The 18,032-nt window shown below is 42.8% G+C and overlaps 1 protein-coding gene across 7 annotated transcripts in view; it reads left to right on the forward strand.

The window, feature by feature from the left end:
• Window positions 1-18,032, forward strand: part of cadpsa (Ca2+-dependent activator protein for secretion a) — a 162,760-nt gene that overhangs the window by 89,272 nt on the left and 55,456 nt on the right. For all 7 annotated transcript variants that reach the window (XM_029774986.1, XM_029774992.1, XM_029774989.1 and 4 more), the window contains one exon: window positions 17,801-17,937. In XM_029774986.1, the coding sequence (XP_029630846.1) occupies window positions 17,801-17,937 (137 nt within the window). The remainder of the gene's footprint in view (window positions 1-17,800; window positions 17,938-18,032) is intronic.

The following is an 18,032-nucleotide window of genomic DNA, read 5'->3' on the forward strand; positions in this document are numbered from 1 at the left end:
TACGCTGGCATAATTTTTATGGATATATTTTTTATTTATTTTTTATTTCACCTTTATTTAACCAGGTAGGCAAGTTGAGAACAAGTTCTCATTTACAATTGCGACCTGGCCAAGATAAAGCAAAGCAGTTCGACAACATACAACAACACAGAGTTACACATGGAGTAAACAACATACAGTCAATAATACAGTAGAAAAAAAAATAAGACTATATACAATGTGAGCAAATGAGGTGAGATAAGGGAGGTAAAGGCAAAAAAATGCCATGGTGGCAAAGTAAATAAAGTATAGCAAGAAAAACACTGGAATGGTAGATTTGTAGTTTGAAGAAAGTTCAAAGTTCAAATATAAATAATATACAAAGAGATGCCAATAGAAAACAGGTAAAATGAAATGAAATGCAGCTAGTTTGCAATCTTTTTCAGCTTCAGTTTAAAGTGATTGTGTTAGCTGTGTTGTTGGCTAGCTCCTCTGAACAACAGCTTACTGACGAGAGAGCACATTTTCTATGCCAGGCGAAATTGTTAGCTCATTGTTATTGATGTATCCAAATAAATGTCACTAGAAAACAACTTAAACAAACGCAAATGCAGCCACTTTGTTGTTATTCAGGCTGCACTGTTTGACCTGACTGTAAGTTAGCCAAGTTGGCTAGCTAGCAAGCAAGTGATAAGAACGTTGCCAGCCAGTATGGCAATGGAACATTTCGAATGAGTGACTGGGTCACGTCCATAGATACAGAACAAAAAGACTTAATGACTGGGTCGCGTTTCTGGCAACCGAACCGAACGAATGACCAGTCACTTGTGTAGCAACCTTAAATTTGTGTCCGGGCTGTATCTCGTGGAAGAATGAAATAGTATGAATAAATTCTACAAAATATAGTAATTTTTTTATAATTATGTCTATCATTATTTGAATATGTTGGTAACCCGTTGTATAAAAGTGATAATGCCCTCGAAGCTGGTGTTTGGAGGATATATTGGCATGGTTGTTGTTAGGCCCGAGACAAAGTCGAGGGCATTATAACTTAAATGGATGATACGCGCCATTATGGTGGGTACTTATTCTACATATGGATGTGTGTGTGTGTAACAATGTATTTCATCTAACCCGAAGCAACCACAGTGCAGTGTCTACATCAATATGGAGGAGAGAGAACACTTCTCCTTAACTTTTATTTTTCCCTTCGTTCTACTATCATCACCAAATGTTATTTTTCATCAGTACGCTCTCTCTCCTATTCCATATTTGTTATCACATGAGCTCTCTTCTCTATCTGTATCTATTAGTTTCACAATATATCTATATTAATCTCTTTATAGTTGAGCCTTTCGTCTTTTTTGATTACTATTTCTCTTCCCCTGTGTCTCGTTATATCAGTTGTTTACCAGTGTTATGAGCTATTTCCCTCACTTTCTTTCTCTCTGTCTTGGTCTCTGTCTCTGTCTCTGCCTCTCTCTCTCGCTTTGTGTGTCCCTGGTCCCTAGCCCAGCTGCTGTAGGTCAGATCTCTGTGTCTGCTCTCTGTCTTTAAGTCTCTCTGGTTTGGTCCTTCTTACCCCGCTATCTCGTAGCTGGATTCAAGGGTAAGTGCTTCCCTGTTGCTGGCGCAGCTTAGATAATCCACACTGATTATCTGACCAAAGCAATGTGCTCTCCTCCCTGTCTTCCTCCTCTTCTTTTGTTTAGTCTCTCCCGGTATTCAAGTCTTTATCTTATCTCTGTCTTAGACCACTCTAGAAAACATTTATTTTGATTCTGTTTGATTCTTTTAGGATTCACTTTCATCCTTACCAGACTAGGATGCATGTAACTCTGATTTTGTTTGATTTGCTTTGGTGAAACTATCTGCATATTTGCCTCTCTTCTCTTTTCTTCTCTCTCTCTCTCTCAGCAACTTAATTGAACATTAATGCCCCTCTTAGAAAAAGGTCAATTTCCAAACACCAACTTGTATTTTCAAATCATATATTTCAAATACCAATAATACTAAATATCACTGCCATCATCAAATCATATTTTCCAACAGTTTTATTTACCAATATAGTGACAAAGGGTTTAGGCAGAAACAAGGCTAAAACCCACAACATAAACTACAATGGTTTATCGATAGTGATGTTTCACATAATTGCAGTAGAATTGAGGACATAAGTGAATTCAGTGAAGTGGTTGTTTTTGACAACGACTGGAGGCCCCTGTGTCTCTCAGCCACTGGTAATTACCATGTTAAAAGTGCCATGTCATGAATTAAACAGTGTGGTCTATGCACAATTATTTTGGGAAGCAATCAGTTACCAAATAACTACTTGCTAGTTCACACCTGCATATGTTCACTGTATAGTGTAACACCACAAAGGTTAAAAAAAAAACACTTACTATATGTTTTGGGGTTTCAAATGAAGATAATATTATTGGTATGCTAAGTAAAGTGTGTGTATATATATAAAACATTTTTTGCTTTTCTTTCAATTACAAGGACATTTCTAAGTCCTTATATAAAAGGCGGGGCTTTACACTACCGTTCAAAAGTTTGGGGTCACTTAGAAATGTCCTTGTAATTGAAAGAAAAATTAATTTATTTTGTCCATTAAAATAACATTAAATTGATCAGAAATACAGTGGAGACATTGTTAATGTTGTAAATGGCTATTGTAGCTGGAACTGGCAGATTTATTTTTAAATGGAATATCGACATAGGCGTACAGAGGCCCATTATCAGCAACCATCACTCCTGTGTTCCAATGGCACGATTTAAAAAAAAGAATATATATATATATATATATATATATATATATATATATATATATATATATATATTTCACCTTTACTTAACCAGGTAGGCTAGTTGAGAACAAGTTCTCATTTACAACTGCAACTGGCCAAGATAAAGCAAAGCTGTGCAACACAGACAACAACACAGAGTTACACATGGAATAAACAAACATAAAGTCAATAATACAATAGAAAAAGTCTATATACAGTGTGTGCAAATGAGGTAGGATAAGGGAGGTAAGGCAATGAAAAGGCCCTAGTGGCTAAATAATTACAATATAGCAATTAAACACTGGAGTGATAAATGTGCAGAAGATGAGTGTACAAGTAGAGATACTGGGGTGTAAAGGAGCAAAATAAATTAAATAACAGTATGGGGATGAGGTAGTTGGATGGGCTATTTACAGAGTGTAGTGATCTGTAAGCTGCTCTGACAGCAGGTGCTTAAAGTTAGAGAGGGAGATATAAGACTCCAGCTTCAGTGATTTTTGCAGTTCGTTCCAGTCATTGGCAGCAGAGAACTGGAAGGAAAAGCGGCCGAAGGAGGATTTGGCTTTGGGGGTGACCAGTGAAATATACCTGCTGGAGCGCATGCTACGGGTGGGTGCTGCTATGGTGACCAGTGAGCTGAGATAAGGCGGGGCTTTACACTTTACGATGTGTTACCTAATCCAAGTTTATCATTTAAAAAGGCTAATTGATCATTAGAAAACCCTTTTCAAGAACTTTGAATGTTTCTTCAAGTGCAGTCGCAAAAACCCTCAAGCGCCATGATGAAACTGGCTCTCATGAGGACCACCACAGGAATGGAAAACCCAGTTACCTCTGCTGCAGTGGATAAGTTCATTAGAGTTACCAGCCTCGAAATTGCATACCAAATAAATGCTTCACAGAGTTCAATTAACAGACACGTCTCAACATCAACTGTTCAGATGAGACTGTGTGAATCAGGCCTTCATGGTCGAATTGCTGCAAAGAAACCATTATCTAAAGGACACCAATAATAAGAAGAGACTTGCTTGGGCCAAGAAACATGAGCAATAGACATTAGACCGGTGGAAATTTGTCCTTTGGTCTGGAGTCCAAATTGGAGATTTTTGGTTCCAACCGCCATGTCTCTGAGGATGAACTCAGAGACATGCATGTTTATTTCCCACCGTAAAAGCATGGAGGTGTGATGGTGTGGGGGTGCTTTGCTGGTGACACTGTCTGTGATTCATTTAGAATTCAAGGCACACTTAACCAGTATGGCTACCACAGCATTCTGCAGCGATACGCCATCCCCTCTGGTTTGGGCTTAGTGGGACTACCATTTGTTTTTCAACAAGACAATGACCCAACATACCTCCAGGCTGTGTAAGGGCTATTTTACCATGAAGGAGAGTGATGGAGTGCTGCATCAGATGGCCTGGCCGTCACAATCCCCTGTCCTCAACCAAATTTAGATGGTTTGGGATGAGTTGGACCGCAGAGTGAAGGAAAAGTGCTCAGCATATGTGGGAACTCCTTCAAGACTGTTGGAAAGCATTCTAGGTGAAGCTGGTTGAGAGCTTGCCAACAGTGTGCAAAGCTGTCATCAAAGCAAAGGGTGGCTATTTGAAGAATCTTAAATATAAAATATATTTCGATTTGTTTAACACTTTTTTGGTTACTACATGATTCCATATGTGTTATTTCATAGTTTTGATGTCTTCACTATTATTCTACAATGTAGTGTGTGTGTGTGTGTGTGTGTGTGTGTGTGTGTGTGTGTGTGTGTGTGTGTGTGTGTGTGTGTGTGTCAACTCAGCAAAAAAAGAAACGTCCTCTCACTGTCAACTGCGTTTATTTTCAGCAAACTTAACGTGTAATATTTGTATGAACATAACAAGATTCAACAACTGAGACAAACTGAATAAGTTCCACAGACATGTGACTAACAGAAATTGAATAATGTGTCCTTGAACAAAGGGGGGGGGTCAAAATCAAAAGTAACAGTCAGTATCTGGTGTGGCCACCAGCTGCATTGAGTACTACAGTGCATCTCCTCCTCATGGACTGCACCAGATTTGCCAGTTCTTGCTGTGAGATGTTACCCCACTCTTCCACCAAGGCACCTGCAAGTTCCCGGACATTTCTGGGGTGGAATGGCCCTAGCCCTCACCCTCCGATCCAACAGGTCCCAGACGTGCTCAATGGGATTGAGATCCGGGCTCTTTGTTGGCCATGGCAGAACACTGACATTCCTGTCCTGCAGGAAATGACGCACAGAACGAGCAGTAGGGCTGGTGGCATTTGCATGGAGGGTCATGTCAGGATGAGCCTGCAGGAAGGGTACCACATGAGGGAGGAGGATGTCTTCCCTTTACGCACAGCATTGAGATTGCCTCCAATGCCAACAAGCTCAGTCCGATGATGCTGTGACACACTGCCCCAGACCATGACGGACCCTCCACCTCCAAATCGATCCCGCTCCAGAGTACATGCATTGGTGTAACACTCATTTCTTCAACGATAAACGCGGATCCGACCATCACCCCTGGTGAGACAAAACTGCGACTTGTCAGTGAAGATCACGTTTTGCCAGTCCTGTTTGGTCCAGCGACGGTGGGTTTGTGCCCATAGGATAGGAGACGTTGTTGCCGGAGATGTCTGGTGAGGACCTGCCTTACAACAGGCCCACAAGCCCTCAGTGCAGCCTCTCTCAGCCTATTGCGGACAGTCTGAGCACTGATGGAGGGATTGTGCGTTCCTGGTGTAACTCGGGCAGCTGTTGTTGCCATCCTTTATCTGTCCCGCAGGTATGATGTTCGGATGTACCAATCCTGTGCAGGTGTTGTTACACGTGGTCTGCCACTGCGAGGACGATCAGCTGTTCATCCTGTCTCCCTGTAGCGCTGTCTTATGCATCTCACAGCACGGACATTGCAATTTATTGCCCTGGCCACATCTGCAGTCCTCATGCCTCCTTGCAGCATGCCTAAGGCACATTCACACAGATGAGCAGGGACCCTGGGCATCTTTCTTTTGGTGTTGTTCAGAGTCAGTAGAAAGACCTCTTTAGTGTACTAAGTTTTCATAACTGTGACCTTAATTGCCTACCGTCTGTAAGCTTTTAGTGTCTTAACGACCGTTCCACAGGTGCATGTTCATTAATTGTTTATGGTTCATTGAACAAGCATGGGAAACAGTGTTTAAACCCTTTACAATGAAGATCTGTGAAGTTATTTGGATTTTTACAAATTATCTTTGAAGACAGGGTGTGTATAGGGTGCTGAGTTTATGTGTGTGTGTGTATATATATATATATATATATATATATATATATATATATATATATATATATATATATATATATATATATATATACTGCTCAAAAAAATAAAGGGAACACTTAAACAACACATCCTAGATCTGAATGAAAGAAATAATCTTATTAAATTATTTTTTCTTTACATAGTTGAATGTGCTGACAACAAAATCACACAAAAATAATCAATGGAAATCCAATTTATCAACCCATGGAGGTCTGGATTTGGAGTCACACTCAAAATTAAAGTGGAAAACCACACTACAGGCTGATCCAACTTTGATGTAATGTCCTTAAAACAAGTCAAAATGAGGCTCAGTAGTGTGTGTGGCCTCCACGTGCCTGTATGACCTCCCTATAACGCCTGGGCATGCTCCTGATGAGGTGGCTCCTGGACAGTCTGTGGTGCAACGTGGCGTTGGTGGATGGAGCGAGACATGATGTCCCAGATGTGCTCAATTGGATTCAGGTCTGGGGAACGGGCGGGCCAGTCCATAGCATCAATACCTTCCTCTTGCAGGAACTGCTGACACACTCCAGCCACATGAGGTCTAGCATTGTCTTGCATTAGGAGGAACCCAGGGCCAACCGCACCAGCATATGGTCTCACAAGGGGTCTGAGGATCTCATCTCGGTACCTAATGGCAGTCAGGCTACCTCTGGCAAGCACATGGAGGGCTGAGCGGCCCCCCCAAAGAAATGCCACCCCACACCATGACTGACCCACCGCCAAACCGGTCATGCTGGAGGATGTTGCAGGCAGCAGAACGTTCTGCACGGCATCTCCAGACTCTGTCACGTCTGTCACGTGCTCAGTATGAACCTGCTTTCATCTGTGAAGAGCACAGGGTGCCAGTGGCGAATTTGCCAATCTTGGTGTTCTCTGGCAAATGCCAAACGTCCTGCACGGTGTTGGGCTGTAAGCACAACCCCCACCTATGGACGTCGGGCCCTCATACCACCCTCATGGAGTCTGTTTCTGACCGTTTGAGCAGACACATGCACATTTGTGGCCTGCTGGAGGTCATTTTGCAGGGCTCTGGCAGTGCTTCTCCTGCTCCTCTTTGCACAAAGGTGGAGGTAGCGGTCCTGCTGCTGGGTTGTTGCCCTCCTACGGCCTCCTCCACATCTCCTGATGTACTGGCCTGTCTCCTGGTAGGGCTTCCATGCTCTGGACACCACGCTGACAGACACAGCAAACCTTCTTGCCACAGCTCGCATTGATGTGCCATCCTGGATGAGCTGCACTACCTGAGCCACTTGTGTGGGTTGTAGACTCCGTCTCATGCTACCACTAGAGTGAAAGCACCGCCAGCATTCAAAAGTGACCAAAACATCAGCCAGGAAGCATAGGAACTGAGAAGTGGTATGTGGTCCCCACCTGCAGAACCACTCCTTTATTGGGGGTGTCTTGCTAATTGCCTATAATTTCCACCTGTTGTCTATTCCATTTGCACAACAGCATGTGAAATGTATTGTCAATCATTGTTGCTTCCTAAGTGGACAGTTTGATTTCACAGAAGTGTGATTGACTTGGAGTTACATTGTGTTGTTTAAGTGTTCCCTTTATTTTTTTGAACAGTGTATATATTTATGTATATATATATATGTATACATACATACATACATACATACATACATACATACCTACATACATACATACGTGTATATATATATATATATATATATATATATGTGTGTGTGTACAGTGAGGGGGAAAAAGTATTTGATCCTTTGCTGATTTTGTACGTTTGCCCACTGACAAAGAAATTATCAGTCCATAATTTTAATGGTAGGTTTATTTGAACAGTGAGAGACAGAATAACAACAACAAAAATCCAGAAAAACGCATGTCAAAAATTTTATAAAATGATTTGCATTTTAATGAGGGAAATAAGTATTTGACCCCTCTGCAAAACATGACTTAGTACTTGGTGGCAAAACCCTTGTTGGCAATCACAGAGGTCAGACGTTTCTTGTAGTTGGCCACCAGGTTTGCACACATCTCAGGAGGGATTTTGTCCCACTCCTCTTTGCAGATCTTCTCCAAGTCATTAAGGTTTGAGGCTGACGTTTGGCAACTCGAACCTTCAGCTCCCTCCACAGATTTTCTATGGGATTAAGGTCTGGAGACTAGCTTGGCCACTCCAGGACCTTAATGTGCTTCTTCTTGAGCCACTCCTTTGTTGCCTTGGCCGTGTGTTTTGGGTCATTGTCATGCTGGAATACCCATCCACGACCCATTTTCAATGCCCTGGCTGAGGGAAGGAGGTGAAGTTGTCCTGTCCCCTTAGCAGAAAAACACCCCCAAAGCATAATGTTTCCACCTCCATGTTTGACGGTGGGGATGGTGTTCTTGAGGTCATAGACAGCATTCCTCCTCCTCCTCCAAACACGGCGAGTTGAGTTGATTCCAAAGAGCTCCATTTTGGTCTCATCTGACCACAACACTTTCACCCAGTTGTCCTCTGAATCATTCAGATGTTCATTGGCAAACTTCAGACGGGCATGTATATATGCTTTCTTGAGCAGGGGGACCTTGCGGGCGCTGCAGGATTTCAGTCCTTCACGGCGTAGTGTGTTACCAATTGTTTTCTTGGTGACTATGGTCCCAGCTGCCTTGAGATCATTGACAAGATCCTCCCGTGTAGTTCTGGGCTGATTCCTCACCGTTCTCATGATCATTGCAACCCCACGAGGTGAGATCTTGCATGGAGCCCCAGGCCGAGGGAGATTGACAGTTCTTTTGTGTTTCTTCCATTTGCGAATAATCGCACCAACTGTTGTCACCTTCTCACCATCTGCTTGGCGATGGTCTTGTAGCCCATTCCAGCCTTGTGTAGATCTACAATCTTGTCCCTGACATCCTTGGAGAGCTCTTTGATCTTGGCCATGGTGGAGAGTTTGGAATCTGATTGCTTCTGTGGACAGGTGTCTTTTATACAGGTAACAAACTGAGATTAGGAGCGCTCTCTTTAAGAGCGTACTCCTAATCTCAGCTCGTTACTGTCACATTCTTCTTCGTCAGACGATAAAGAGAAATCATTGTCGGACCAAAACACAGTGGGATCATGTGCACTCATCTTCTTTATTAATAGGACAAAGAAGGAAAAACCAAAATAAACACGTACACAAAAAAGACACAACGACGAACAATCTCCCACAAAACACATACCTATATATAGGACTCTCAATCAAAGGCAACTACAAACACCTGCCTCCAATTGAGAGTCCAACACCCAATTACCTAACATAGAAATACTAAACTAGAGAGAACATAGAAATACAAAAAACATAGACCATAACCCGGAAATAATAAATCAAACACCCTTCTAAACAAACCACCACCCGAACCACATAAAACAAATACCCTCTGCCACGTCCTGACCAAACTACAATAACAAATAACCCCTATTACTGGTCAGGACGTGACAGTTACCTGTATAAAAGACACCTGGGAGCCAGAAATCTTTCTGATTGAGAGGGGGTCAAATACTCATTAAAATACAAATCAATTTATAACATTTTTGACATGCGTTTTTCTGGATTTTTTGTTGTTGTTGTTGTTATTCTGTCTCTCACTGTTCAAATAAACCTACAATTAAAATTATAGACTGATAATTTCTTTGTCAGTGGGCAAACGTACAAAATCAGCAGGGGATCAAATACTTTATTCCCTCAGTGTGTGTGTGTGTGTGTGTGTGTGTGTGTGTGTGTGTGTGTGTGTGTGTGTGTGTGTGTGTGTGTTTATAAGATATTCAAAACCAATGCAATTGGGCTACACACTTGATAGACATTATACAGTTTGATATGTTTGTTCAAAATTGCATAAAAATCCAAATCTGTTCACAGGTGTTATTTACAGTGGAATATCCATGCTTTACTGAAGAGGGCTCAATTTCTGCCTTTCTCTCTTTATTTATTCTTGCTGCTAAATATTAGCTGGTAAATATGTACCTGGAGTATTCTGAATGCTAACAAGTAGTTCATGATGTCATGCAATTCCCTCTGTCATATGCTACTCCAGTCTTCTCCACTACTTACAGACGGACCTTGGATTAAAACTTGCTCTAACACTACTACCACTTTTACAATGTACATATCTGTTTGCCTTTTCTTTCTTTGGATGCCTGACAAGAACATTTACCAGGGTGAAGTTATCCCAATTATTGCTGAAAACTGAGACTGTTTTCGGTTCCCTATTGTTAAGACTGAGACAGATCGTAGTGTTGTTGGGTATTGAGATTTTCCCCAGGAATGTACTACTACTCTCCTTCAACACACTAATATTGGTATGCTCTAAGAAGTGCTCTATGACTCATACAGTGCATGGGAATATAACGTATTGTCAACTTGCAAATGTACAAATGTGTAAAAACATGAACCTGTAAAGAAAAACTAGATGAGCGTAATGCGATCTTCAACCATCATTGTTCATTGAACTGAAATGTTTAGGATGGATAGACTGATTGAGAAAGGGAGAACCAAAGTGTTGGTTAGTGACTTTAGTTCCAGGTCAGCCCTAAACCAGATCCAGTTATTACCATGTACCCTTCACTCTGCTCTCAGTGAGGACTGGACTGTGGATGTCCATGTTGTGGGAGGGGGGGTGTTTGATGGTGGTCAATCCTTAAAAAAAAGAAGTAATGTACTAAATAGCCCCAAATGTTCTGGTCTCAACTCTCCTAGTGAGTGCAGGGATCTATAAATGAGTAGCATCCATCAATCATTGTCATGTCTGTCCTTCCCCTGCCTAGACAGACGGGGGTGACTAGTGTCATTGTCTGTTACTGTCCAGTGCCCCCATGTCCACTCCACTGCTGGAATGTCAAATAGACGTGACAGGCCACCAGTCACAGAGAAGGACACAAAGCCACCTTTTGGATTTGGGAGTTGGGGATCATAAGCATCATAACAGCACAGTCTTTGTTCCCTGGGTGATTGACAGCTGGCAGGGCGCCACATTGGGTTTCACTCAACAGTGAGGTTGAGGTCAATGGGAGAAAACAAAAGTAATACTGTATTATTATATTCTCTGAGTTTGATATTTAAAAAATGATATTCTATAGTCAAAGTAATTTATTCTTCATGATTTTATGTGTATGTCACATTCAGCTTTGGAGTGATTTAGAATTTCAGAATAAAATCCCAAAACATTTTATATATTTTTGAATATCAGTGTGTCTGAACACATTTTAAGTGTCAAAATAAGATTGTGTGTGTATCCACGTTGCGGCGAAAAGTAATTTGTTTCACTATGTTCAAACTGTTGTTAATGCTCAATAAGTGGTGTTGTCTCTTTATTGACATGTAAAGCCTTGTCTCGGGAGGGGCAGCTGCATAGGCTATTTATCCAGACTGCTGCTTAGAATAGCTGTGACCTGCGGACCTGTGGCCTACAGAGCAGTCCCTAAGCCCTGGCTAAAATGGGCCATTACAATAAAAATAGAGGTAGATGGCCGGAGCAAGGATTAACAGGCAGCCAGACCCTGATGTAATGCCTCAACCCGCTCACTGGGAAGTAAAGTGAAGATGTGTTGTCAAATTTATTTAGCCCCCTCTCTGAACAAAGGGGTGCATGGGCAGGGGGTTCCTCTGTCCCAGGCCCTGTTTTACTGGCACAGGGGGGCATTTAATTAGGGAGACCCCAGGGGTCATGTGCCCACGAGCTGAGCTGAGCAGAGGAAGGGAGGGGGAGGAAGGGAGGGGAAAGGAGATGGGTCTAGCTAGCGCACCTCTGAGGTTGCACGCAATCATGTGAGGATGCAATCAGAAAGGCTGCTTTCAGAGAGTTTATATATGCTCAGGTTGAAGGATCTCATAGGGGACCTGAGATTTGCAGGGAGAACATACACTGTTATGTAGAGAGAGAGAGAGACCCCACAGACATTAACTTTAGCCTTTATCAAGGGAAACTGGACCAACGTTGTAATAGTGAGATTGACAAAAGGGTTTTTTCCTGGATCAAAATGGGGTTTAGTTGGTGGGTGTGGTGGGGGCATGGCCAATTGCGTGGCCAAAATCATAGAGGCTGCAGTGACACAATGTTGCTGTTTTAAAGCTAATTTCCTGCAATTGTACACATTTTGCAATGAGGTTGAGAAAGAATGTGTAGTTTTAAAGCATATTTTTTACAATTCTACACATTTTTCCATGGCTTATGCTATCTGAGTGATTCAAACATAACAAAATCAATGCGGGCACTTTGCCATGACAAAAATACTCCTACATCATTTTTTATTTTTTGATTCTCCCTGACTATCTAGCTTTTATTTAGGTGATTGTTGGTTCTCAAAGATGTTCTTATATATTTTTTTATAAGTCCATTTATCTTTTCTACATACATTATATTTTGGTTTTAGTCATTTAAGTTTGCATTTTATTACTTTTCTTAATGTTTCGACATAGGTGGCCGAATAAAAACTTAGGTAGCCCGCCTAAGAGTTTTCTATGCAGAAGAAACCCTGAGACAGAGCAGAACAAGGCATGCATGACCACAATAATTATCCGTCTGCATTGGTTATGCTGCAACTTGCATCTACTCCTACTCACATCCACTCCTCTGGCCCAGAGCTCTTTCCACTTGCAAGTTGACAATGAACCCCACAGTTAAACTTTCCATTGACCAGACCACCCACCCCCAGAAGAAGCGTATTGTACGAGAGCCCTATTCAATCTAAACCGCTAACCAGGTGTGCAGGCTAATAACAAATTCAACATTATTATTGGCTTGTGAGGGTCTGTAAAATTTCACCCATAAGCCATTGATGTGTACAGTAAAAAAATTATAAATATATATATATATATATAAAATAACACATATGGAATCATGTAATAACCCAAAAAGTGCTAAACAAATCAAAATATATTTTGTATTTGAGATTCTTCAAAGTAGTGCCTTGATGACAGCTTTGCACACTTTTGGCATTCTCTCAACCAGCTCAATGAGGTAGTCACCTGGAATGCATTTCAATTAACAGGTATTGCCTTGTTAAAAGTAAATTTGTGGAATTTCTTTCCTTCTAAATGCGTTTGAGCCAATCAGTTGTGTTGTGACAAGGTAGGGGTGGTATACAGAAGATAGCCTTATTTGGTAAAAGACCAAGTCTATGTTATGGCAAGAACAGCTCAAATGAGCAAAGAGAAATGACAGTCCATCATTACTTTAAGACATGAAGGTCAGTCAATTCCGGAAAATTTCAAGAACTTTGAAAAGTGCTATGACGGCAAAATGGCGCAGGAGCAGAAGGCAGACGTTTTACATGCACCCAACCGATTGTGTTTTTTTTGCTTGTTTATCTGCGTTGTTTGTAACTTATTTTTGTACATAATATTGCCGTTACCGTCTCTTATGACCGAAAATAACTTCTAGACATCAGGACTGCGATTACTCACCACGGACTAGCAGAATCCTTTTCCTTCTTTCACGACTCTGACAAGCCCGAGTCAGAGGATATACGGCTCCCTCGGGAACAGGCCCCGACCCCAGTGATCTGCGTGAAGAGGAGGCAGAGAAAGAGAGGCCATAAGGTGGGCTGCCTTCTGATGAGTAGGAGGCGATCGAATAAACCCCCACTCCCCTCAATTATGCTCGGAAACATGCAATCTTTAGACAATAAAATGGATGAGTTATTGGGAAGATTAAACTAGCAACGGGACATTAAAAACTGTAGCATCTTATGCTTCACAGAGTATTGGCTGAACGATGACAATATCAACATACAGCTGGCTGGTTAAACAATGTACCGGCAGGATAGAACAGGGGCGGCGGTCTATGTATTTTTGTAAACAACAGCTGGTGCACGATATCTAAGAGGGTCTCGAGCTATTGCTCACCTGAGGTTAAGTTTCTCATGATAAGCTGCAGACCACCACAGTTCTCATCTATATTCTTTGTAGCAGTTTACATACCACCACAGTCAAAGGCTGGCACTAAGATAGCATTGAATGAGCTGTATTCCGCCATAAGCAAATAAGAAAACACTCACCCAGAGGCGGCGCTCTAGTAGCCGGAGACTTTCTTATAGGGAAACTTAAATCCGTTTTACCTCATTTCTTTCAACATGTTAAATGTGCAACCAGAGGGAAAAGAACTCTGGACCACCAATACTCCACACGCAGACATGCATACAAAGATCGCCCTCTATTAAAATCTGACCATAATTCTAGCCTCCTGATTCCTGCTTACAAGCAAAAATTAAAGCAGGAAGCACAAGTGACTAGATCAATAAAAAAGTGATCAGATGAAGCAGATGCTAAGCTACAGGACTGTTTTGCTAGCACAGTGGAATATGTCCAATGGCATTGAGGAATACACCACATCTGTCATTGGCTTCATCAATAAGTGCATCGACGACGTCGTCCCCACAGTGGCCGTACGTACATACCCCAACCAGAAACCATGGATTACAGGCAGCATCCGCACAGAGCTAAAGGCTAGAGCTGCCGCTTTCAAGGAGTCGGATTCTAACCCGGAAGCTTATAAGAAATCCCGCTATGCCCTCCGACGAACCATCAAACAGGCAAAGCGTCAATACAGGACTAAGATCGAGTCGTACTACACCGATTCTGCCGCTTGTCAGATGTGCCAGGGCCTGCAATCCATTACAGATTATAAAGGGAAGCACAGCCGAGAGCTGCCCAGTGACACGAGCCTACCGGACGAGCTAAACTGCTTCTATGCTCGCTTCAAGGCAAATAACACTGAAACATGCATGAGAGCACCAGCTGTACCGGAAGACTGTGTGATCACGCTCTCCGCAACCGATGAGAGTAAGACCTTTAGACAGGTCAACATTCACAAGGCCATAGGGCCAGACGGATTACCAGAACGTGTACTGCGAGCAAACACTGACCAAGTAGCAAGTGTCTTCACAGACATTTTCAACCTCTCCATGTCTGAGTCTGTAATACCAACATGTTTTAAGCAGTCCACCGTAGTGCCTGTGCCCAACAACACTAAGGTAACCTGCCTAAATGACTACTGACCCGTAGCACTCATGTCTGTAGCCATGAAGTGCTTTGAAAGGCTGGTCATGGCTCACATCAGCACCATTATCCCAGAAACCCTAGACCCACTCCAATTTGCATACCGCCCCAACAGATCCACAGATGGTGCAGTCTCTATTGCACTCCACATTGCCCTTTCCCACCTGGACAAAAGGAACACCTATGTGAGAATACTATTCATTGACTACAGCTCAACGTTCAACACCATAGTGCTCTCAAAGCTCATTAATAAGCTAAGGACCCTGGGACTAAACACCTCCCTCTGCAACTGGATCCTGGACTTCCTGACAGGCCACCTCCAGTTGGTAAGGGTATGTAACAACACATCTGTCACACTGATCCTCAACACAGGGGTCCCTCAGGGGTGCGTGCTCAGCCCCCTCCTGTACTCCCTGTTCCCTCATGACTGCACGGCCAGGCACAACTCCAACACCATCATTACATTTGCCTATGACACAACAGTGATAGGTAGGCCTGATCACCGACAACAACGAGACAGCCTATAGGGAGGAGGTCAGAGACCTGGCCGTGTGGTGCCAGGACAACAACCTCTCCCTCAACGTGATCAAGACAAAGGAGATGATTGTCGACTACAGGAAAAAGATGACCGAGCACACCCCCATTCTCTTCGATGGGGCTGTAGTGGAGCAGGTTGAGAGCTTCAAGTTCCTTGGTATCCACATCACCAACAAACTAACATGGTCCAAGCACACCATGACAGTTGTGAAGAGGGAACGATCAAACCTATTCCCCCCCCAGGAGACTGAAAAGATTTGGCATGGTTCCTTAGATCCTCAAAAGGTTCTACAGCTGCACCATGGAAAGAGCCTCCTGACTGATTGCATCACTGCCTGGTATGGCAACTGCTCGGCCTCCGACCGCAAAGCACTACAGAGGGATGTGCGAATGGCCCAGTACATCACTGGGGCCAAGCTTTCTGCCATCCAGGACCTCTATACCAGGCGATGTCAGAGGAAGGCCCTAAAATTGGTCAAAGACTCCAGTCACCCTAGTCATAGACGGTTCTCTCTGCTACCATATGGCAAGCGGTACCGGAGCGCCAAGTCTAGGTCCAAGAGGCTTCTAAACAGCTTCTACCCCCAAGCCATAAGACTGATGAACATCTAGTCAAATGGCTACCCAGACTATTCACATTGCCCCCCCCCCCCCCTCCACACTACTGCCACTCTCTGTTGTCATCTATGCATAGTCACTTTAATTAACTCTGTACATGTAGGTATACTACCTCAACTAACTGGTGCCTCCATACATTGACTCTGTACCCTGCTTGGGCCATATGTGTGTGTATATATATATATATATATATATATTATTTATTATTTTTAATTTTTTTACTGCTGCTCTTTAATAACTTGTTACTTTTATCTCTTATTCTTATCCGTATTTTTTTAAACTGCACTGTTGGTTAGGGGCTCGTAAGTAAGCATTTCACTGTAAGGTCTACACCTGTTGTATTCGGCGCATGTGACTAATAACATTTGATTTGATGAAACTGGCTCTCATGAGGACCGCCACAGGAAAGGAAGACCCAGAGTTACCTCTGCTGCAGAGGATAAGTTCATTAGAGTTAACTGCGCCTCCGATTGCAGCCCAAATAATTGCTTCACAGAGTTCAAGTAATAGACACATCTCAACATCAACTGTTCAGAGGAGAATGTGTGAATCAGGCCTTCATGGTTGAATTGCTGCAAAGCAACCACTACTAAAGGACACCAATAAGAAGAGACTTGCTTGGGCCAAGAAACATGAGCAATAGACATTAGACCGGTGGAAATCTGTCCTTTGGTCTGATGAGCCGAAATGTGAGATTTTTGGTTCCAACTGCTGTGTCTTTGTGAGGCACAGAGTAGGTGAACGAATGATCACCGCATGTGTGGTTCTCACTGTGACGCATGGAGGAGGACATGTGATGGTGTGGGGGTGCTTTGCTGGTGACACTGTCTGTGATTTATTTAGAATTCAAGGCACACTTAAGCAGCATGGCTACCACAGCATTCTGCAGCGATACACCATCCCATCTGGTTTGGGCTTAGTGAGACTATCATTTGTTTTTCAACAAGACAATGACCCAAAACACACCTCCAGACTGTAAGGTCTATTTGACCAAGGAGAGTGATGGAGTGCTGCATCAGATGACTTGGCTTCCACAATCACCCAACCTCAACCCAATTGAGATGGTTTGGGATGAGTTTGACCCCAGAGTGAAGGAAAAGCAGCCGACAAGTGCTCAGCATATGTGGGAACTCCTTCAAGACTGTTGGAAAAGCATTCCTCATAAAGCTGGTTGAGAGAATGCCAAGAGTGTGCAAAGCTGTCATGAAGGCAAAGGGTTGATACTTTGAAGAATCGCAAATATATATTTTGATTTGTTTCACACTTTTGTCCGTATTTGTTATTTCATAGTTTTGATGTCTTCACTATTATTCTACAGTGCAGAAAATAGTAAAAATAAAGAAAAACCCTTGAATGAGTAGGTGTGTCTAAACTTTTGACTGGTACTGTGTATATACAGTATTTGTGTCTCATGTAAACCTGCTTAACGGTTTTGATAGAATAGGGCCCTCCTCCCACTGCTTGAGTGACGCTCTCTCACCCTCTCACTTCTTCAGCAATTCACATCCTCTGATATATCTAACTCCTCTCTGGATCCTATTTCTCCCTCCATGTGTGCTGGCTGTCTCTCTCTCTCTGGGGTGGATGGACACAGACGCGGACCGGGCACAGAAACATGGCATGGATGAGTTCATCTCAGCCAACCCCTGTAGTTTCGACCACTCTTCCCTATTTGAGATGGTGCAACGCCTCACCTTGGACCACAGGCTCAATGACTCCTATTCCTGTTTGGTGAGGAAAGTTAAGTCTAGTGGTTCCCTCATTCTTTTGCTTTGGGATGTGATCCCATATAAGTCATTCTATCATTGAACACCCCCCTCCTTTGT

This window comes from Salmo trutta, chromosome 14, assembly GCF_901001165.1.
Source record: "Salmo trutta chromosome 14, fSalTru1.1, whole genome shotgun sequence".
NCBI lineage: Eukaryota > Metazoa > Chordata > Actinopteri > Salmoniformes > Salmonidae > Salmo > Salmo trutta.